Source organism: Ornithorhynchus anatinus, chromosome X5 (assembly GCF_004115215.2).
Source record: "Ornithorhynchus anatinus isolate Pmale09 chromosome X5, mOrnAna1.pri.v4, whole genome shotgun sequence".
Lineage (NCBI taxonomy): Eukaryota > Metazoa > Chordata > Mammalia > Monotremata > Ornithorhynchidae > Ornithorhynchus > Ornithorhynchus anatinus.
Genome location: NC_041753.1, coordinates 52,707,736 through 52,726,444, shown reverse-complemented (window position 1 = coordinate 52,726,444; position 18,709 = coordinate 52,707,736). Strand labels below are relative to the sequence as shown.

General features: G+C 43.7%; 1 protein-coding gene across 1 annotated transcript in view; it reads left to right on the top strand.

Moving 5' to 3' along the window:
- The window catches only part of SLC1A1 (solute carrier family 1 member 1), a 75,350-nt gene that overhangs the window by 43,220 nt on the left and 13,421 nt on the right, over nt 1–18,709 (top strand). The window contains exons 3-7 of the mRNA XM_029055865.2: nt 8,292–8,384; nt 9,512–9,626; nt 13,554–13,596; nt 15,365–15,466; nt 16,917–17,101. Of these exons, the coding sequence (XP_028911698.1) occupies nt 8,292–8,384; nt 9,512–9,626; nt 13,554–13,596; nt 15,365–15,466; nt 16,917–17,101 (538 nt within the window). The remainder of the gene's footprint in view (nt 1–8,291; nt 8,385–9,511; nt 9,627–13,553; nt 13,597–15,364; nt 15,467–16,916; nt 17,102–18,709) is intronic.

The following is an 18,709-nucleotide window of genomic DNA, read 5'->3' as shown; positions in this document are numbered from 1 at the left end:
GCCTCTTTCCTCCTGGGTACCTAAATCCTGCAGCCAGCTATGCAGGGAGATGTTCAGTTTCCTAAAATGAGTTATCAGTTGTCCCCAACTACAGGGGGTGGCTTCCGAGTTTGTTTTTGTTGCTTTTGATCGCGGCTTAGGCCTTCTGGAGGATTTGCCTCCGTCGGCCAGCTCCCAGCCCTACCCACCTCTTGGAGGAATAGTTACCTTCACCCAAGCTGCTGGGATCATGGGGATATTTTGAAATCTGAAGAGAATGAGGAGGAAGTCTAGTCTAGCCTAGTCCCTGATAGACTGTGAGCTCCATGTGGGCAGGGAATGTGTCTACCAACTCTGTTACACTGGACTCTCCCCAGCGCTCAGTACAGTGCTCTGCACACAGCAAGCGCTCCATAAATACCACTGATTGAATGAAGAAAGTATAGTTTCCCGGCCAGCCGAGTCCCACTGATGGGCTCGATCGTTCTCCCTGCCCAGTCTTTTAAAAACTGATGCTGTATTTCAGACGGGTCAATCCTTGAATACTGGGTTTAAATACATTTGTCGTGGTTTGCAGGAGTGAATATATTAACTGAGTTATTTAGATCACTAGATTTAGGACCTGCTCATCTACTGGAGAGGGCCGAAGTCTAGGAGTCAGAGGACCTGAGAAGCAGCACGGCTTAGTGGAAAGAGCACGGGCTTGGGAGTCAGAGGTCGTGGGTTCTAATCCCCGCTCTGCCACTTGTCAGCTGTGTGACTTTGGGTAAGTCACTTAGCTTCTCTGTGCCTCAGTTACCTCATCTGTATAATGGGGATTAAGACTGTGAACCCCACCTGCTTGCCTTGTATCTACCCCAGGGCTTAGAACAGTGCTTGGCACATAGCACTTAACAAATACCATAATTATTATTATTATTAGTCCCAGACTGTCACTGCACTATGCTAATAATAGTAGTAATGTCGTAGCGTGACCTTGGGCAAGACACTTAACCTCTCTGAGCCTCAGTTTCCCAATCTATAAAAGAGGGCTAATGCCTGCCTCTTATTAGTAGTAGTAATAGTATTTATTGAGCACTAAGTGGACATTGGAAACCGGGAAATATTTTGCAGGTTTACCTTTTGTTACTTGTTGATTTGCTGAAAAACGTAGTGACAATTGCTAAAGGCAAGCGAAGGTATTATTTTCTGCAGGATCCATTTTTGTTCGCGCTGACTGCAGCGAACTGTTCGTGCTGTGCCGTGGTGCCTCATGAGCCAGCTGGTGATTGCCTTGGTAGCCACTGTGGCATTTGCCTACTTCGACAGTGAGCCCGATGTGGGACAGAGAGTGTTGCAATTCCAAAGGAAGTGCAATGTTGGGAGTGGGTGGAAGAGGTGACAATTTGGTCCTCTGTTGATTTTTTTTATTTGTATTAAGCATTTACTACTTGTCAAGCACTGCGTTAAGCACTGGGGTAGATACAAGCTAATCAGGTTGGATGCATTCCCACTTTACAGATAAGGAAACTGAGGCAAGGTTGTGACTTGGATTTTAAGGAGAAATTGCCCAAATTCCAGAAGCATGGAAACCAACTCTTGCCTGTTACTTTTATGATGTCTAGTTGAGCTACTCCAATAGCAAATCTTGCTAAGATGAAGCTTTTTTTCTTCCTAACTCAACCCTGGGGCAGAAATGCAGACATCAATTCGCAGCCACATCAAAGCACACGTAAGCATATACTGAAAACGGTTGGGCACATGGATGGCAATTGCTTTTATGATAAGCCTTAAATGCCGCACCGCAAATGGCACCGCTAGAAGATCTTGAATGAGATTTCCATCACAATTCATCTAAGGGTGCATTAGATAGCACTAAAATAACTATTTTCATATCAAACCAGAGCCTCATTGAACAATGAACATCAAAAAATCATAACCGTTTGTCTCACCGTGTGCAGGTCTTTGGATTTTTTTTTAATCAAATGCTTCTATGCCTATTTGCCTGCTATCTAGATAATTATTTAGGAAAAGCATTCTCTTGATTTTACAAAAAAAAGGTATGTTTGTTTCATCACTATATAATATTCTCGGTGAATAGATTTTTATTGTCATTACATTACACGCACGTTGCATGAAACATCTGGACTAGATTCTTCACCATGCAGTAGCCCTATCTGTCACACATTTTTTTTTACTTCTGTGTAGTGATTTTAATTTTCTCTCCATCAAAGTGAAAAATGCGTTTGGAGAAACAAAACACATTTTTCCAACAGAGCAGGTCAGAGTCAAGGGAAAGAATAACTGGGGCAATATCCTAATTACACAGTAAAACCCCAGGGTGGATAATATGATATCCCTGAACTGTTGCTTCACTGCTTAAAGCGTGTTTTTTTCAAAATATTAATGTCTACAGAAACAATTTGCAGTGTGAGGAGGAGTGTTCTGAGACTAAGAAATGGATCGTCGAATCAGGGTTCGGTCATAATCTCTCATATTTTTATTATAGAACTGCACGTGAACGGTTATGGTTGAGAAAAATACAACCAAGGAGCTTTAAAATTTGATGAGCCATTCAAATTTTAGGGGGAAAAAATATATGGAGTTTTCTGATTGAAAGCCATTTTTGCAGAGGTATAATATCCTATCCTATCCTCACGGTTCCTCTTGGCAAATCCCCTCATGTCACATGGCTAGGATCTTGCATCAAAGATCCTCCATTATTTTTCAGGCTTTCAACCTGTCTTGAAATCAGATTCAGCTCTCATTTGAAAGGCTGCTTTCTTAAAGCAGATAAGTGACTTGACCTGCTATAACCAAGTTTTGATAGACAACTAATTCCAAATATAGTGATCAAACTGTATATATCGAGCCCCCTTATTATCATCATTAACAGCATTTATTGAGCATCTATTGTGCACAGAGCTAGGTACTTGGGAACATAAAATAGAAGTAAAATCCACGGTCCTGCCTCCAAGGAGCATACAATCTAACGAACGCAAGTGGACACAAATAGCAAATGTGCAGTAGGTAAAAGAGTAAGAGTGTAGGTAAAATGATAAAAATAAAAAAGTGATTATATAAAAATAGATATGCACCTGAGCTAAGTGATGTGATAAGGAAGATTATAGTAAAACTTACCTGTGGGTTCATCTGTGGTTGCAGAGGCCAATCCTGGACTGTGTTGTTTGCTATTTACAGTGCCTGGTCCTGGTTTTTTCTGTTTTTCTTTGTTGTTTTCTTTAATGGTATTTGTTAAGCACACACTATGTGTCAAACACTTTTCTAAGTGCTGGGGTAGGTACAAGTTAATTAGCTCAGGCACAGTCCCTATCCCACATGAGGCTCACAGCCTAAGTAGGAGGGAGAACAAGTATCCCCATTTTATAGTTGAGGAAACTGAGATACAGAGAAGTTAAAGTGACTTGCCCAAGTTCGCACAGCAAGCAATTGGCAGAGCCAGGATTCGAGTCCTGCCTCCCAGGCCTCTGCTCTCTCCACTCAACCATGCTGTTTTTCTCTTAGGTTTTTCCTCATGATCTTCTTGAAGCTTCAGCTTTAAAAAATTTCAAATCTTTTTGTGATCGCCGACTGCCACGCAGGTCTGCTTGGGGCAGTTGCCTCTCAGCTTTCAGCTGTGATGCCATATGGTCTGTGTCTTAGCTGTGCTGCATCTTTAAATTATTTCCTCTATCCCCCCTTGTTTAACAGTGACTTCATTTCAGCACACTCTCCCAGCTGTTTGAGAATCCTATAGTTGCTCATTCTCCTCACATGTCTCACTCTGCAAAGTGGGGTTGAGATGGTAAAATCCTTGAGGGCAGGAGCTTACCAAATCTACTGTCTCTCCCAAACACTTAGTCCAGTGCTCTACACATGGTCGTGTCCTGTCTTATGCTTTCGAGTCGTCTCCGACCCATAGTGACTCCATGGACACGTCTCTCCCAGAACGCCCCACCTCCATCTGCGGTTGTTTGTGGAAGGCCTCAATAAATTGATTGACTGAGGTAAATATAGCTTTAGTGCTGGTATGCTGACATAGTTCCAGGACTTATTGGAGGTGGTGGAGGGAAAAAGAGGCCTCTCTCTCTCTCGCTCGCTCTCTCTTGACAGATGGTTCTGGCCCTGGTCCAATCAGAGGCTACTGGCAGAGTCTGTTCTGGTGATTTATCAACTTTGAGTGTGTCAAACAATCAAAAGTATTTATTGAGCACTTACTCTGTGCAGAGCACTGTATCAAGCATTTGGGAGAGTATAATACAACAGAGCTGGCAGACACATTCCTTGCCCACAAGGAGCTTACAGTCTAGAGGGGGAGACAGACATCAGTATAAATAAATTCCAGATGTGTTCATAAGTGCTGTAGGGTTTAGGGTGGGGTGAAGAGCAAGTGTTACCAAGTGAACTTTAGTTCTTACTCTGGGTACTATAGTTTTTGAGTTACCATTCGGCCGTTTCTTATTTTGGGGGTTGACTAACAATTAATAATAATTACAGTACTTGTTCACCACTCGCTAGGTGCCAGGCTCTGTACTAATTGCTGGGGTAAATACAAGATAAAAAGTGACAGTTCACTTTTAGTCTAGAGCACCTTAAAGTGAATAGCTGTGAGATTGATTAGGATCTGCTTCTGTTCCTCCTGTCTTCCACCTCTTCCCACCTCTCCAATATCTTCCTCCCCTTTCTCTCTTAACCAGCTGAAGTGGTCCTCTAAATCAAATGAAAATGGTCTAAGATGCTATTTTGAATAACACAGTTCTTTGGGGACTGGTCTAGCCCTCTATCAAATCTTGATTGGTTTAAGAATCAAAGAGAAAATCAGCTAGGATGTGGAATTTGTACTGAATAGTATGGGAAGCAGTGTGGTCTAATAGAAAGAGCACAGGCCTGGGAGTCAGAGGACCTGGGTTCTAATCCCAGATCCACCACTTGTCTGCTGTGTGACCTTGGGCAAAACACGTAACTTCTCTGTGCCTTAACCTCATCTGTAAAATGGGAATTAAGACTATGAGCTCTATGTGGGACAGGGACTGTGTTCATCCTGATTATTGTCTTGTATCTACTCTATTGCTTAGAATAGTGCCTAGTACATAATAAGCACTTTAGAAATGCCATTAGAAATAAAATAGGAGGACTTTAATAGTATAGAATTCACACCTCTACATTCTTGTAGTTGTAACACCCTAAACATAATGAACTTACTTTTGGTATTATAAGTGGAATTAATATTGTCTTGTGTGACTGAAAATGCTAAATTATTAATAGTTTTCCTAGGGCGAGATAGTGAATTAATTCAATGCTGTTTCCTGTGCTCTTGATATATGTGCCTATATATGGAACTATAGTGTTGATGAATGAGTTGAGTGTGTCTGTAGATTTACTGGATGATAACCTTGAAGGGACAAAAGAAAAAAGGATGTGTGTGTGTGTGTGTGTGTGTGTGTCTGTCTGTCTGTCTGTCTGTCTGTCTGTCTGTCTGTCTCTGGGGGTGACTGCAAGAGGAACCTGCCCCAAGAGAGTCCAGGGCTCTCCTCTACCTCAGAGCCTTTCCAACGCCCTCCTGCCTGTCAGGACAGGAACAGCCTCAGGGGTCCCTGGGCTTCATTAATTCTCTCTAACCTTCCCCTCTCCCACTTCTCCTCTTACAACACCACAAGGCATATTCTTGTCTCCTTCACTCACCCCCCCCCCCCTTTGTATATTGGCATGCAGAGCAGAAAATAGGCACCCCTTTAGGGCAGGAAAGGGGCAAGAAGATACTTCCCATGTGGACTGTGTCCTACATGATTAACTTGTCTCTACCCCAGTGCTCAGAACAGTTCTTGGCACAGAGAATGCGCTTTACAAGTACCACAATTATTATAGCACCCTGAACTGAATCGCCTGCCGAAGAGCAGACTGGGTTAAGGACTGGCCTAAATCAACCCATTCTCCCCTCACTCCCCAAGTTTTGGGCCTCCTCGGGCTTGGAAGGTTGGGGGAGGGTGGCTCCCACCAAGTTCAGCACTGTAACACCAACTGTCTAGGTCAGAATCCCCGAGTTTGGTATTTATTACCGCACTTACTATGGTGCCAGGCACTGTACTCAGCGCTGGGGTAAATACAAGCTAATCAGGTTGGACACAGTCCATGTCCTAAATGGGGCTCACAGTCTTGAACCCCATTTTACAGATGAGGTAACTGAGGCACAGAGAAGTTAAATAACTTATGCAAGGTGGCAAAACAGACAAGTAAGTGGTAGAGCTGGGATTAGAAACCATCCTTATCCTGCCTCATCCTGCCACCCAGGATTCTTGCAGCCTGGACTGTGCCCAAGATTAATCTGGCAGATACTACAAGACAGAGGGATTATCTGGAGATAATCCCCCATCTGCACCATTTGCTGCTCTGCAAATCCTTCCAGCCACCTGCCCTCCTCTTCCCAGTGGTAGCCATCATGACATGCAGCAAGAGTCTGCGGCCTCTGGCTTGGGAGGCATATCTGGCTCTTCTTGGAACCAAATCTGCCCCTCGAGCCAACCAGGGGAGGTGAGGTATTTAAAATCACTGCCCACTGCTGCAACCAATCTAAAAAGCCCATGGTAGAAGATGCTGCTCTGCTGGGCTCTCAAGGGGACAGGAGAGGGAGAATAGAAAGAGTTAAGAGGCAACCCCTCGAGCACTGGTCCTCATCTGGTTACGGTGGATGGGTGCTGACCCTCAGAAGGCCATAGAGTAAGTTCGTTATAGGCAGGGAACAAGTCTGCTAATTCTGTTGTATTGTACTCTCCCAAGCGCTTAGTACAGTGCTCTGGACATAGTAAGGGCTCAGTAAATAGGATGAATTGATTGACCCAGTCATCCACCTCAGGGACCCGGCAGGCGCTCCCGGATACCATGCCACTTGGACCATCCACCTTGCCACCTTCCGGATTGGAAAATCCTCACCCTGTTCCACCCGGAGAGGGAGTTCTCACTCCTTCATTGGGAAGAATTTCTGCCCACTCTTGAAGCACCTGCAGTCTTGGAAGATTTTCAGAGCCAGAGGGGAGGAGGGAGGCAGGAGGATGCAGGTTGGATCGGGTCTTAAGGCACCCACCACTCAGCCCTAGGAAGGCCCCCGACCACCACCACCCTGGGGCCGACACGGCACGATGCACAGTCATAATTTGTCGTTAGGCAGGAGATTAGGAGAAAGAGTGTCCGGCTCTGAGCTGGCCAGAGAAGTTCTTGCCCTTCCCCAGAGACCACAATGACCCCCTTTCGGGGAGGGGAAGGGAGAGGGAACCCGGTCTTTCACTGAGCCGCTGCTGCCCGTGGCCGGCCACCTGGGCGCTCCCCTCTCGTATCCCTGGGGTGAGTGGAGAAAAGGGAGAGAAGAGAGACTAGTGATGGCCCATCGCACAACCCCTTCCTTCTCTTCCCTTCCTCTCTCCGACTGGCAGCAGCTGTTGCTTTGAGGCAGCCGCATGGTGCAATGATATCATCGCATTGGGCCATGCGCAGCATGACATCATGATATCACGTGTCACATGGGGCCCCCATGAAACCAAGTAGTCCTGGGTCCCCAGGAGGGGATGAGATTTAATCCAGCCCCGCTGCCATCGTGGTCGGGGGGATGAAGCTTACGAATTGCTTGTCACAGTGAAATAAGCTACATTAATATGCGTTTAAATGTATGATTGGCTCTTTGCACACCATCTGCTCAAAGGTTCACTGTGCACAATATGGTCACCGACCCCTGTTGAGCAGGGCCAAGAGAAGTGCTTAGAGAAGCAGCCATCACTGCTCCTCTCTCCTGGCATGGGAATGTCTGGCACCTCCCTAGGCCAGAGGATAATATTGCAAATTCCTGTTTTGTTAGTACAAACCTGCCTGCAGAGCCAATCCAAGCCAAAGCAATTCTTGGCTCCCAAAAGGACCCTGCATGTGGATCCGCTCCATGAGAGAAGAGGAAAGATTCATGGAATGGAGAGTCTGAATTTTGCCACTCCCCCCAACCCCCCAGTACAGCTGTTACCTGGGGTCAAATGTGCTCATTTGGAAAGCCACTAATTACAGGGTCACTGTAATTCTAGTATCTCAGGCTCAGTCAGATTTTGGTGCCACGGGGTTCCTTTGAAAGGAGCACTTCAATGGCAATGTCCCTACCTCCCACGACACGAGCAGTCTGAAATGCGGTGGGCTCCCAAGAAGATGGATGGAAATGCTACATCTCTTTGCCCTTTATACCTCCAAGATCGATCGGGTTCCCCCGGGCGCTCAGTCCTTGTAAAACAATGAATCCCTTTAAGTACAGAAAATGAGAGCTTCTGAAAATCATCATTCATTTATCCCTTTTCTTCCCTTTTCAGGTGTTGCTGCTCTGGACTCCAATGTGTCTGGGAAAATTGGTTTGCGTGCTGTTGTGTATTATTTCAGTACTACTGTCATCGCTGTAATTCTAGGTAATATCTGTTCCTGGGGCCCTTTCTACACTTTTATTCTTTTGTGCAACTGTGAAACCCCAGCAGTGTGAAAATACTGTTTTTAACTTCATTGATTTTTTTTTTTTAATCATACAGCAGTCACAAAGTGCAAGACCATCTTGCAGTAGTGTTCTGTTGGTACCTACCCAGGACCTTTTGACAGAGATAATTACCCTCAACTCTGTTTTCCCAGGGATGACCATCCAGGTCTAGGAATAACCGAAATCTCCTCTTCCCCTGTTCTTCCTCCTCCTCCCTCCATCGGCTGCCTTTCAGTCATTTCACTGCTCAATGAGGCCTCCTTCAGAGAGAGGACAGGGGAAAACGGAGTTCACACTCAAATCCATTCATTTTGTTTCTTGGCTATCCCATGTGTCTCGTCTCCCCATCCCCATGCCTCCCTCATACTTCCTCCCAGCATCTTAGTGAAGTGGAATGCTGACAAGACCTATTTTAAAATGGGACCGTCGGGACACTGAGAGATCAAGTGACTGGCCTCTTGGCACAGCCAAGCTTGGAACCCAGGATCTCCCAACTTCCAGTACAGTGCCAGAGTAGCACTTACTAGGTCTTTCTTCTTGGTCTACCCGTAATGTCCAACAATTCAAGCTTCCATCTTGAAAGAGCACCCTGGAAAGAAGAATGATTTATCCTACACCTACAAAATCTAATTGCAAGTGCAAAGGAAGGAGAAAGGAAACTGACTGGTCAGAAGTTGCTTCCAGAAACAATTCCTTTGCTGCAGCCCCACGTGTTTTGTAATTCAGAGCATTCCTTTGGATTGCTGATTTTAAGAGAAAAAGGGCATCTTCTACATTTTCAGAACAAGGAGTAAGTCAAAGAAGGGTCTGTCAAAGCTGCCACTGAGTAGATGGACCTGCTAAGAGGCATTTGCCATTCAGATCAGAGGCTGAATCTCAGTGTTGGGTCTGTGATTCAGGATCTCAAGGGGCTGTATAGCCTTGACTCTCAATGTGGATCGTGCTGTTGAGCTCTTCTTTGTGTTCTAGCCTGATGTGTCGTGGAATTCCAGATGGGAGTTCCAAATGAATGCATATGTCCTGGGGAGATTCTGATTGCAATCTGGACTTTGTCTTTGATCACAGGGATTGTGCTGGTAGTAAGCATCAAGCCTGGTGTGTCCCAGGAAGCAGATGAAATTGATAGGGTGGGCAGCACGCCTGAAGTCAGCACAGTGGATGCCATGTTAGACCTGATCAGGTGAGTAACTTTCAGGCCATTTGTTCAAGGCCAAAGAATGAACAGTGATGAGCAACTTGTTTTTTCATTTGGTGGAGAAAATGGCTAAATCTATCTCTTCTTATCTGTGTTCAGGATGTAACACAGACAAAGCATCACTGAGCTTCAGGACTTTGGGTACAACATATCCCAGTAAAACACTTTCCTTTCTACCCTTTCCATTTCACAAAAACCGTACTTGCCAAGATCATCAGTGGCCTCCTCTCTGCCAAAACCCAAAGACATTTGTCCATCGCAAGCCTCCTGAATCTATCCTCGGCTTTGGACTCCTCATTACTCTCTCAGAATTTGGCTCTGAGTCACAGTCCTCACCTGGCTTGCCTTCTCTGGGGGCTCTGGGTCAACCAAGGTCTCACTGACTGTGGAGGTCCTCCGGGGCTCTGGCTTTGACCTCCTCCTGTCCTCTAGACACCCAGACCCAGATAGATCATCAGCTCTTTACCTGAATGTTACCCAGCGATATTTGTCCACGCCTGAATTTTATTCCTTGGCCTAGTCCCACATAGCATGCTGTCTACAAGACATAATGGATCGGGAGTCTCTTCGCCAGCTCACATGCAACCAACGTTTGGCATCTCACGTCCACAGCTCACCCCCCCCCGACTTCCCCCAGGTCAGACTCACCCACTGCAGCGGACCAGATCACCGTATTGTCAGCCTCCCTCGTAATTAACATTGGAGAATCATCTCTGGCTTGTCCCTGTCTATGTGCCACATATCCAGGCTGTTGCTAAAATAACCTGCGTTTTCCTGTCTGACATCTCCCCAAATCCTCCCCTTCCTCCCCACCCCTGCAGCCCTAATTTTTGTCTAAGCCACGGTCTAATCTCATTTTACTATTGTAAGTTTTTCCTGCCTTGATCTCCCCTTCACCAGAATCCCTTAAAGGGCCCTTTCTGTGTTTATCATGTTTCCAGGCACTCCTCTCCCCACTTTTGAAGTCTCTGTTGAAGGTCCTTCCCTAGGAAGAAAAACTGCCGTATCTTTCCTTATCCCCACTCCATCCAGTACTTTCAAGCAAACGTATTCACCCTTCCCACTGCCAATCTCTAAAAGCCTGTCTCTTTCCACCATTCAAACTCCTCCTGAACTCTCACTCCTCCTCCCCACTTTTCTGGATCTGCTGTAAAAGCAGTGTAATTTCTCCCCCAGGAGTCCACTCAGCGTAAACTTCCAGTGCCACCCCCTCGATTGTCATCAAACAGATATGAAGTGCTTACATCATGCAGAGCACTGAACCGAGCACTGGGGAGGACACAGAAATTGATTGACAGGGACCCTGGCCCTCAGGGACTTGCTATCTTGAAGGAGAAAAAAAATGCACATATCTCAACCTTGTTTATCATGAAAAATGTCTAATTTATGAATTCAGTGTTTTGAGTAGTTATCGGGGTGTCTATGTCCTAGCTGTGTTTGTCTGTAGAAAGTTTTCCATAGATCATGAGCTTCCCAAAAGCTGTGATCAAATCTGTTTTACTTTGTCTAATTCCACCTAAAATCATAAGCTCTGGGTAGGACCTCAAGTAATGATTTAATCCAACCAGCTCCCTCCAGGTGGGAGAATGGCTGAACGGTCCAGGGATAGAGATTCTGCAATCTTCCTTGGTAACCCAATCCTGATTTGTATCATTCAAAGAGTTCTTATATCCAACCCAAATCTCTCCTGTTGCTATTTCAATCCCTTTCCTTTATCCAGTCCTCTATCTACATGGAGAATGACTGTCCAGTCAGTCAATCAACAGAATTTATTGAGCACTTAACTTTATGCAGAGTACTGTACTAAGCTCTTGCAGCCTCCTTTCCATCCTTTCCGTACCCTTCTCTTCTTCAGATTACTCAATGCCAATTCCTTTCCTCTTTGGGCGTATTTTCCACTCCTGTGATCATTTTGGTTGCTCCTCTCTGTGCACGCTCCACTTTCTACACACCCTTTTTGAGGTGTGGGGATCCGAGCTAGACAAGATGCTCTAAGAAGAGCACATAACCGATGTTGGACCGGATGATTTCTTAAGGTCCCTTCCAGTTCTATGATTCTATCATTCTCATGTTTCACTGAACATCCAAGTCAAACTGGCTTGATCCCTGTCTTGTCCCTATTGATTCTCATCCTGCTTTTTGTAGAACTGTTTTTCCAGTATATCATGGGTACAGGAATGTAATTCCTATCTTCCAGGTTGTTAGCAGCTCTAAATCTGATGAGTATACGTTCAGTTCTTTCATCCAGTTCACTGGTACAAAAGTGAATGGAACCAGCTTCAGGACTGATTACTGGGGCCCTCCCTCTGTCCCTTCTTCACCCTCCCTCCCGCTGCAGAAAATCACCAAGCTGTTGATAACTACCCTTTAGGAGTAACCTTCAAGCAAGCTGTTCACTTAATGGTTAAAAACAGAATTCTCTGAATTTTCAATAACTAGCTCAGGTGGTATGGAATAAAAATCTATATCATAGTGTGGACAGATTCCATCCATGGCAGCTAGATATCGGTAAAGCTTTTTACCGATAATAACATAACATGCATTTTTTAAGAGTGATACGAGCAACATCCCGGGCTCCTTAAACAAACACATTAGATGTAGCAAAGAGCTTCCTGGTAGTGAAGACCTGGAATGGGATCATCTCCCCAGGAGATTTTAAGAATCCTTAAGAAGAGCAGAGTTAGCTACAGCAACAATAATAATAGCGATATCTGTTAAATGCTTCCTATGTGTCAAGCACCGTTCTAAGCTCTGGGTGTGGAGTCTGAATTGAATGAGATAGGCCATCTACGGTGATCCAGTTTGTCAAATAATGCTCATTTCTCCCTGCTTCATTTTGCTTGTGTAGACTCAAGCCTAAATCAGAGTGGAGATGAGGGAAGGTAGGTAGTAGTTTGCACTGAATCAGGGTTTCCATTTCTACAGCCTCATTGGACGATGTAGAGCAGTTTGTGTGTTTTTGCCTCAAACCTTTGATTCGCATGTAAATAGATATAAAACACTCACTTGTTGGGATGTCTATAAATAAAAATATCAGGACAAGACACAAATGGGAGTTATGGATAAAAACGATTCAAAGAGAGAGATATACAAAAAGGTGCAATCCTACCTCTCTGTGTAGCTATCTATTTGACGTAGAGTCTGCTGGGCCTGTTGGAGCAAACAGTGGACAGTGCCGGGAGGGGTCTGTGGATTCTAGGTCACAGTGTCTGGATCTGCATCTCAAAGGATGAGAGAGGGATCTCGTTAAAACTCCGTTAAAACTAGGGCCCCATGCTCATATTCTAAACCCAAGGGGGAAATTTGAAAAGTGAAAGAAGGTGCCATTCCCCACTCAGTAGGAAAGCTGCTCACACCCCTCCTACCACTCTCCCCATCTTCAAAGTCCTTCTGAAATCGTATCTTCTCCAAGGAGGCCTTCCCTGACTAACCTCTCATCTCCCCACCCTATTCTCCGTCCTTTCTGGGTCGCTTATGTACTCTGATCCATCTCCCCTAAGCACTTCGAAACTCGCCCCCAGAGCACTTATGAACATATCCTTTTATTCTGTTGCTTCACTTCTCTGTAATTTATTTTAATGTCTGTCTCCCCAACCCGATTCTAAGCTCCTAGAGTGCAGAGATCGTGTCTGCCAACTCTACTGTCCGCTCTCAGGTGTTTGGTACAGTGCTCTGCACACAGTAAGTGCTTGATAAATACCAAATAGCAGATCTGCTTGAAAGAACAGGACTATTGTATAAATAGGCAACCTGATGAAAGATCCAGAGAGAAGGTCAAGAAGTCGATAAAATCCAATTATTTCATTTCTATTATGGTGAATGCTGCTTTAATTAAGCTCCAACCGAGGTCTATTTGAGACACAGATGGTTCTTGCTATAATATAACAACAGTGCATTTTATTTTATCAACAGGAATATGTTCCCAGAGAACCTCGTACAGGCCTGTTTTCAACAGGTAAGATCCAGTCCATTTTGGTTCTAGCTCCATCATTATCATTATCATTATTATTATTAATGGTTCCATTTTAAATTTTCTTTTTCTCTTTGGGCATGGCCCAAGAAACACAGTCTTCCTGAAATCCCAGACAGAGTAGAAAATAGTGGAGGTGTGCATTATGAGTACATTTTTCATAGATTGCAAAGTGACTCTCTCACATCTACGGAAGACTAGGGAGATGCTTCAGAGAGAGATAACTTGATCTTCCCCGGGCTATCTGTGGTGTTGGAAATGGAAGTGATGTATTCCTAGAACCTGTGATTTTGAATCATTTGCTTTCTGTCCATCGTGATGAGGCTGAATTGTCCCAGGGTAAGATTCCTGTGTGCCCCTCCCACCTACCACCTTGTTTCCACTCCTGATATTTGTTTGCCCCCTTCATTTTTTTCATTTGGAGAGGGAGGACATCCAGAAAAGTGTCTTGCTGGACAGCACTCAGGTTTCCTTTGAAATAGAGCTAAGTTTTCTCTTGGAAATTATTTTAACAGTCTATTCCCATCGGGAAATGAGTGTAACAGTCCATTCCTGCCATTTATTTCCCATCTTGTCTCTCGGTTAACTTTCTGTTTATACAGCTGGACCCCTCACAAGTTGCTGGATCTATTTACATAAATTAAACAAACAAAAAAGTCTATACAAACAAAATTTGCAATTACATTTTTTCATGCTGAGCCTTATGAAACACAAATGACATCTATTTCAAGGGTCTTTTCACAGAACTACCATCGTTCCTCTAAAAAGGAGCCATAGCTCCTTCGGGTGTAACCCATGCTTTTAGAGTACCATGTTATGCAAAATAGAATAGTATCCTTGCTCCCCTAGCTCCCCTCTTCTCAAAGATGTCTACAGTACTCCAGTAGAACTAATGAAATAGAAAGGGCTCTTGAATCAATTGTCCTCTGAAAATGGGTAATAAAAACCCATTTGAATATGGAAAAGCTATGTACAGGAGCTAATGTAACTTTTAAGAAGCAGCATGGCTTAGTGGGTAAATAGAGCACGGGTCTGGGAGTCAGAAGGACCTGGATTCAAATCCCGGCTCAGCCACTGTGGGCAAGTCTCTTACCTTCTCTCGGACTCAGTTACGTCATCTGTAAAATGGGGATTAAGAGTGTGAGCCCCATATGGGATGGGGACTGTGTCCAACCTGATTAACTTATACCTACCCCAGCGCTTAGAACAGTGCTTGGCACATAATAAGCGCTTAACAAGTACCATAATTACTTACTATTTTAAATCTTCCATGAAAGTCTCAGTAATTAATACTAGAATTATTAATTGAGACAATGGTATGTTAGGGTGGGCCTTCAAATACGGAAAGCACAGGACCAAATGAAGTCTAAACTTAATTTGCAATGCAGCATCAGGGCATTTGGTCTTAATTGGAGTTTTGCTTTGAACAGGGGTCCAATCCTAACTGGGTATTTGACAAAGCTGGGTGGCCATGTCAAGAGTCAGATGGCTTGGACCGACTTGCTGATCGTTTTGAAATCGACAACTTCCCCAATGCCAAACACTCTTGAGTTGGGGATATGAGAAATTAATAAAAATTACCATCTATGCATTCAGCAGTGTACATCAATTTTACATTTTCATACCAATGAAACCTTCTGCTCAGCTTGTTTTGACGCTGCCAAGCTGGATTTAATAAACCTTAGGGTCAAAAAAAAAAGAATACTTGTGGTAGAACCATAAGTTCCTAAAAAGCCTCTCTTCTAATTTGTAGTACAAAACCAAGCGTGAGGAACTGAAGCTTCCAGGTACACTGGAAAGAGGCAGCATGACAGAAGAGCCTGTCACAATGATGATGACAACTGCAATTTCAAAGGTACACTTTTCCCATTGTGGGCTGCTCTAATTTACTAATAGGAAGATGACTAGAAATGGAAGGGAGTAGGAGTCTGAAATATGACTTGTTTTATATAGTAAGCCAGCAGATTTCACCAAGCTCCTCCCTGTTTGGACACTTTGGGAAGCAAAACTGCTCTCCCTACCTCTTAGACTGTGGGCCCCATGTGAGCTAGGGACTGGTTATCTTGCTTTTACCCCAGAACTTATCCCAGTGCTTGGCATGTAATACAAGCTTAATAAATACCATAATGAAGCCACCGGTTCAATCAATCTTTTTTGGAGCATCTACTTTGTGCAGAGCACTATACTAAATTCTTTGGAGAGTACAGTGAAGACATGCTTGCTACCCTCAGAGAGCTTACAGTCCAACGGGGAGACAGGCAAAACATAATTTACAGACGGGAGGAAGAAGAGAATGGAAAAATGGAAATGTGGAAAAGCACTTTCATAAATAATTGAGGGCAAAATGCTGAGGTGATAGATGCGAGGATGTGATTGGGGCATTTATGGAATTTATGCCAGCAGGACATCCGTGTGGAAATGTCAGGCAGGCAAGAAGAGATGTGAGATTGCAGAGCGTGAGATAGGTTAGAAATAATTGCTCCTAAACTAAACTAAATTAAATCCTAATGGCCAGAAAGAGTTAACGCAGCTCACATGCACGTAATAAGGGAGTGATTTATGGTACAACCTGGCATGTTGTTACTCAATAGCAGAGTCAACTGTGGGTGTACGGAGATGAAGTGGAATTGTGAGAATAATCTAGACTGTGATTTTTGACTGTTGGAGAATTTTCTAGCTGCCTCAGGAAAAAAAGTCCAAAACACAAGAAGATATATAGTTAGGATGATGTATCTATATCTTATTATTTTTTTAATATGCATGTCACAGGTAGCCTCACACCCCAGGCCAGTCATAGTTTATAATCAGTAGTGTTGATTTAATTTATAAGTGGTACAGGCTGCATAGGTTAGGGGAGAGGAGACTTTTAAAAATGTACAGACTGATAAGCTTTTTTGTACTGAGCTGCACGGATGTCCTCATTATCATTATACCCATCTTCCATTTTCTTAGAAAGTCTAGTTTCGTGAAATTACAGAATGCTTTTACTGGAAACTTCTAGTACATCACCCAAGAGTTCCAAAACAAGAAGAGTAGTTTATTTCAAAATTAGCACCAAAGTGGGGTCGAAATATTTTCTAATTAAACTAGTTTTTTTGATAGGAGGAAGACATTAATAAACACTATCGTCTACCGGTATTTCTTGCATGTTTGCTTTTTAAAGTTAAATTTTCATAGAGTCGTGCTACACTACACCGAGTAGGTGATTGCCACAGCTACGCTTGGATTTTTCTCTTTGAAAAGATGATGCGCATTGAAAGCATTGTTGCCATGCAGTGATTTTCTTTCTTGGTTTTAATCAACAGAATGAAACAAAGGAGTACAAAATTGTGGGCATGTATACCGATGGCATAAATGTCCTGGGCCTGATTGTATTTTGTCTCGTCTTTGGAATTGTTATTGGGAAAATGGGAGAAAAGGGCCAGGTTCTGGTCGACTTCTTCAATGCTCTGAATGATGCTACTATGAAAATAGTTCAGATCATCATGTGGTGAGAGGACTATATTTAAACCATCAAACTTTCTCTTGCAACTCCTTTTTAGAAAATTAAGTGAACCATGATTCATTTCCATCTCCTCCAACACTCTGGTGGCTTTGAGGGGGGGAAATACTTGAAAGTCACTTCTATGTGCTTCAGTTTCCTCATCTGTAAAAGGGGATTCAATACCTGATCACCCTCCTATTTAGACTGGGGGTCCCGTGTGGGACAGAGACTGTGTCCAACCTGATTAACTTGCCTCTACCCCAGCGCTTAGAACAGTGTTTGACACATAGTATGCACTTAAAAAAGACCACAAAAGTAAAAATAGAAGTCTTCCCTGAAACATTCAGTTCTCTATGAAACCCTGTTGTCAAGGACTGTTCAAATTACTAGCATACTGTAGTCTGTTCTGAAAACAGTGCCCTAATTTACAGGGCAGACAACCTATTTAATAATCTATTTCAAGAATTGTTTTAAGAAATGACTTTAACATATGACTTGAAGAAATATGGAGACCTGTGGTGATCATGAAGGAAAGTCACCTTTACACGATAATCAAAACCTCTTCAGAGTTGGAGGACTTATTTAAAGAGCCACTTATGCTAAAAACTGTGCATTTCATTCATCCTTATTAAAAGTGTGTGAGGAAATTACTGTGTCCCAGTATGGGAATAGCCAAAACCAAACAATGATTGAGGCCCAGATCTGAATAATTCCGACAAACCCCTTTGGCTAAAGAAATAGTATCTAACCCAGGTTTTTCTCCAGAATTACACGGATGCTGGATCTGCCCCAGTTCTTTGTGGAGAACCAAATAAGGATGGCATGAATACCCCTGATCTGCATGAAATGTGCATGACATCATGTAAAGCCCAATTCCAGAGACTTTGTTCCTGGATCGCACTGGCCACTCCGTTGGGTCATATGTTTCCTGTTCCCCTGTAGTCAGAGAACAAGATTCGATGGAAGACAAAAAAAACAAAACAAAAACGCTTTAATCAGTTTTTGATGTAGGACTGCCCCAAACCAAGTACTCATTGCCATATGATGGGTCACTGTTTCAAGCCATTCCTTTTTCCACAGTTCTTGTCTTTATTTAATGACTTAATTGGCCTTGATGTTAGTTTTGTGGAAAGCACACTGCCCTGGAAATTTGGAGGCCTGGGTTCTAGCCCTGGTTCTGTCCGGAGCCGGCTAGCATGGGTGAAGACCACGTGTGTGTTTCCCAATATGCTCACCCCTTATTTGCCTATTCACTCATTGCGTCCAGGCCCTAGCAGGTTCTCAGGCCTTGAGGTCTCAGGACTGAGGCTCATTCATCATTCCTAACAGGAGACTCCATCGCAACATCATCACTATATAGCAGGTACCACGCTATGTGCTGGGGTAAACATAAACTAATCCCAATCAGGCAAGGTTCCTGTCCCACAGCGGGTAGAAAAATCTACCGCTAGAAATGATCTTGGGAAGGTTTGACTAAGCAAACTGTTTTTGGAAAATTCTAGCTGGCACTTGGACAGCTTTTCTGATGCTGAGATCCAACTGGATAAAATATTGACGCCCAAAACTCATACTTACCATATACATGTTTACAATAAACATACATATTTAGCATGG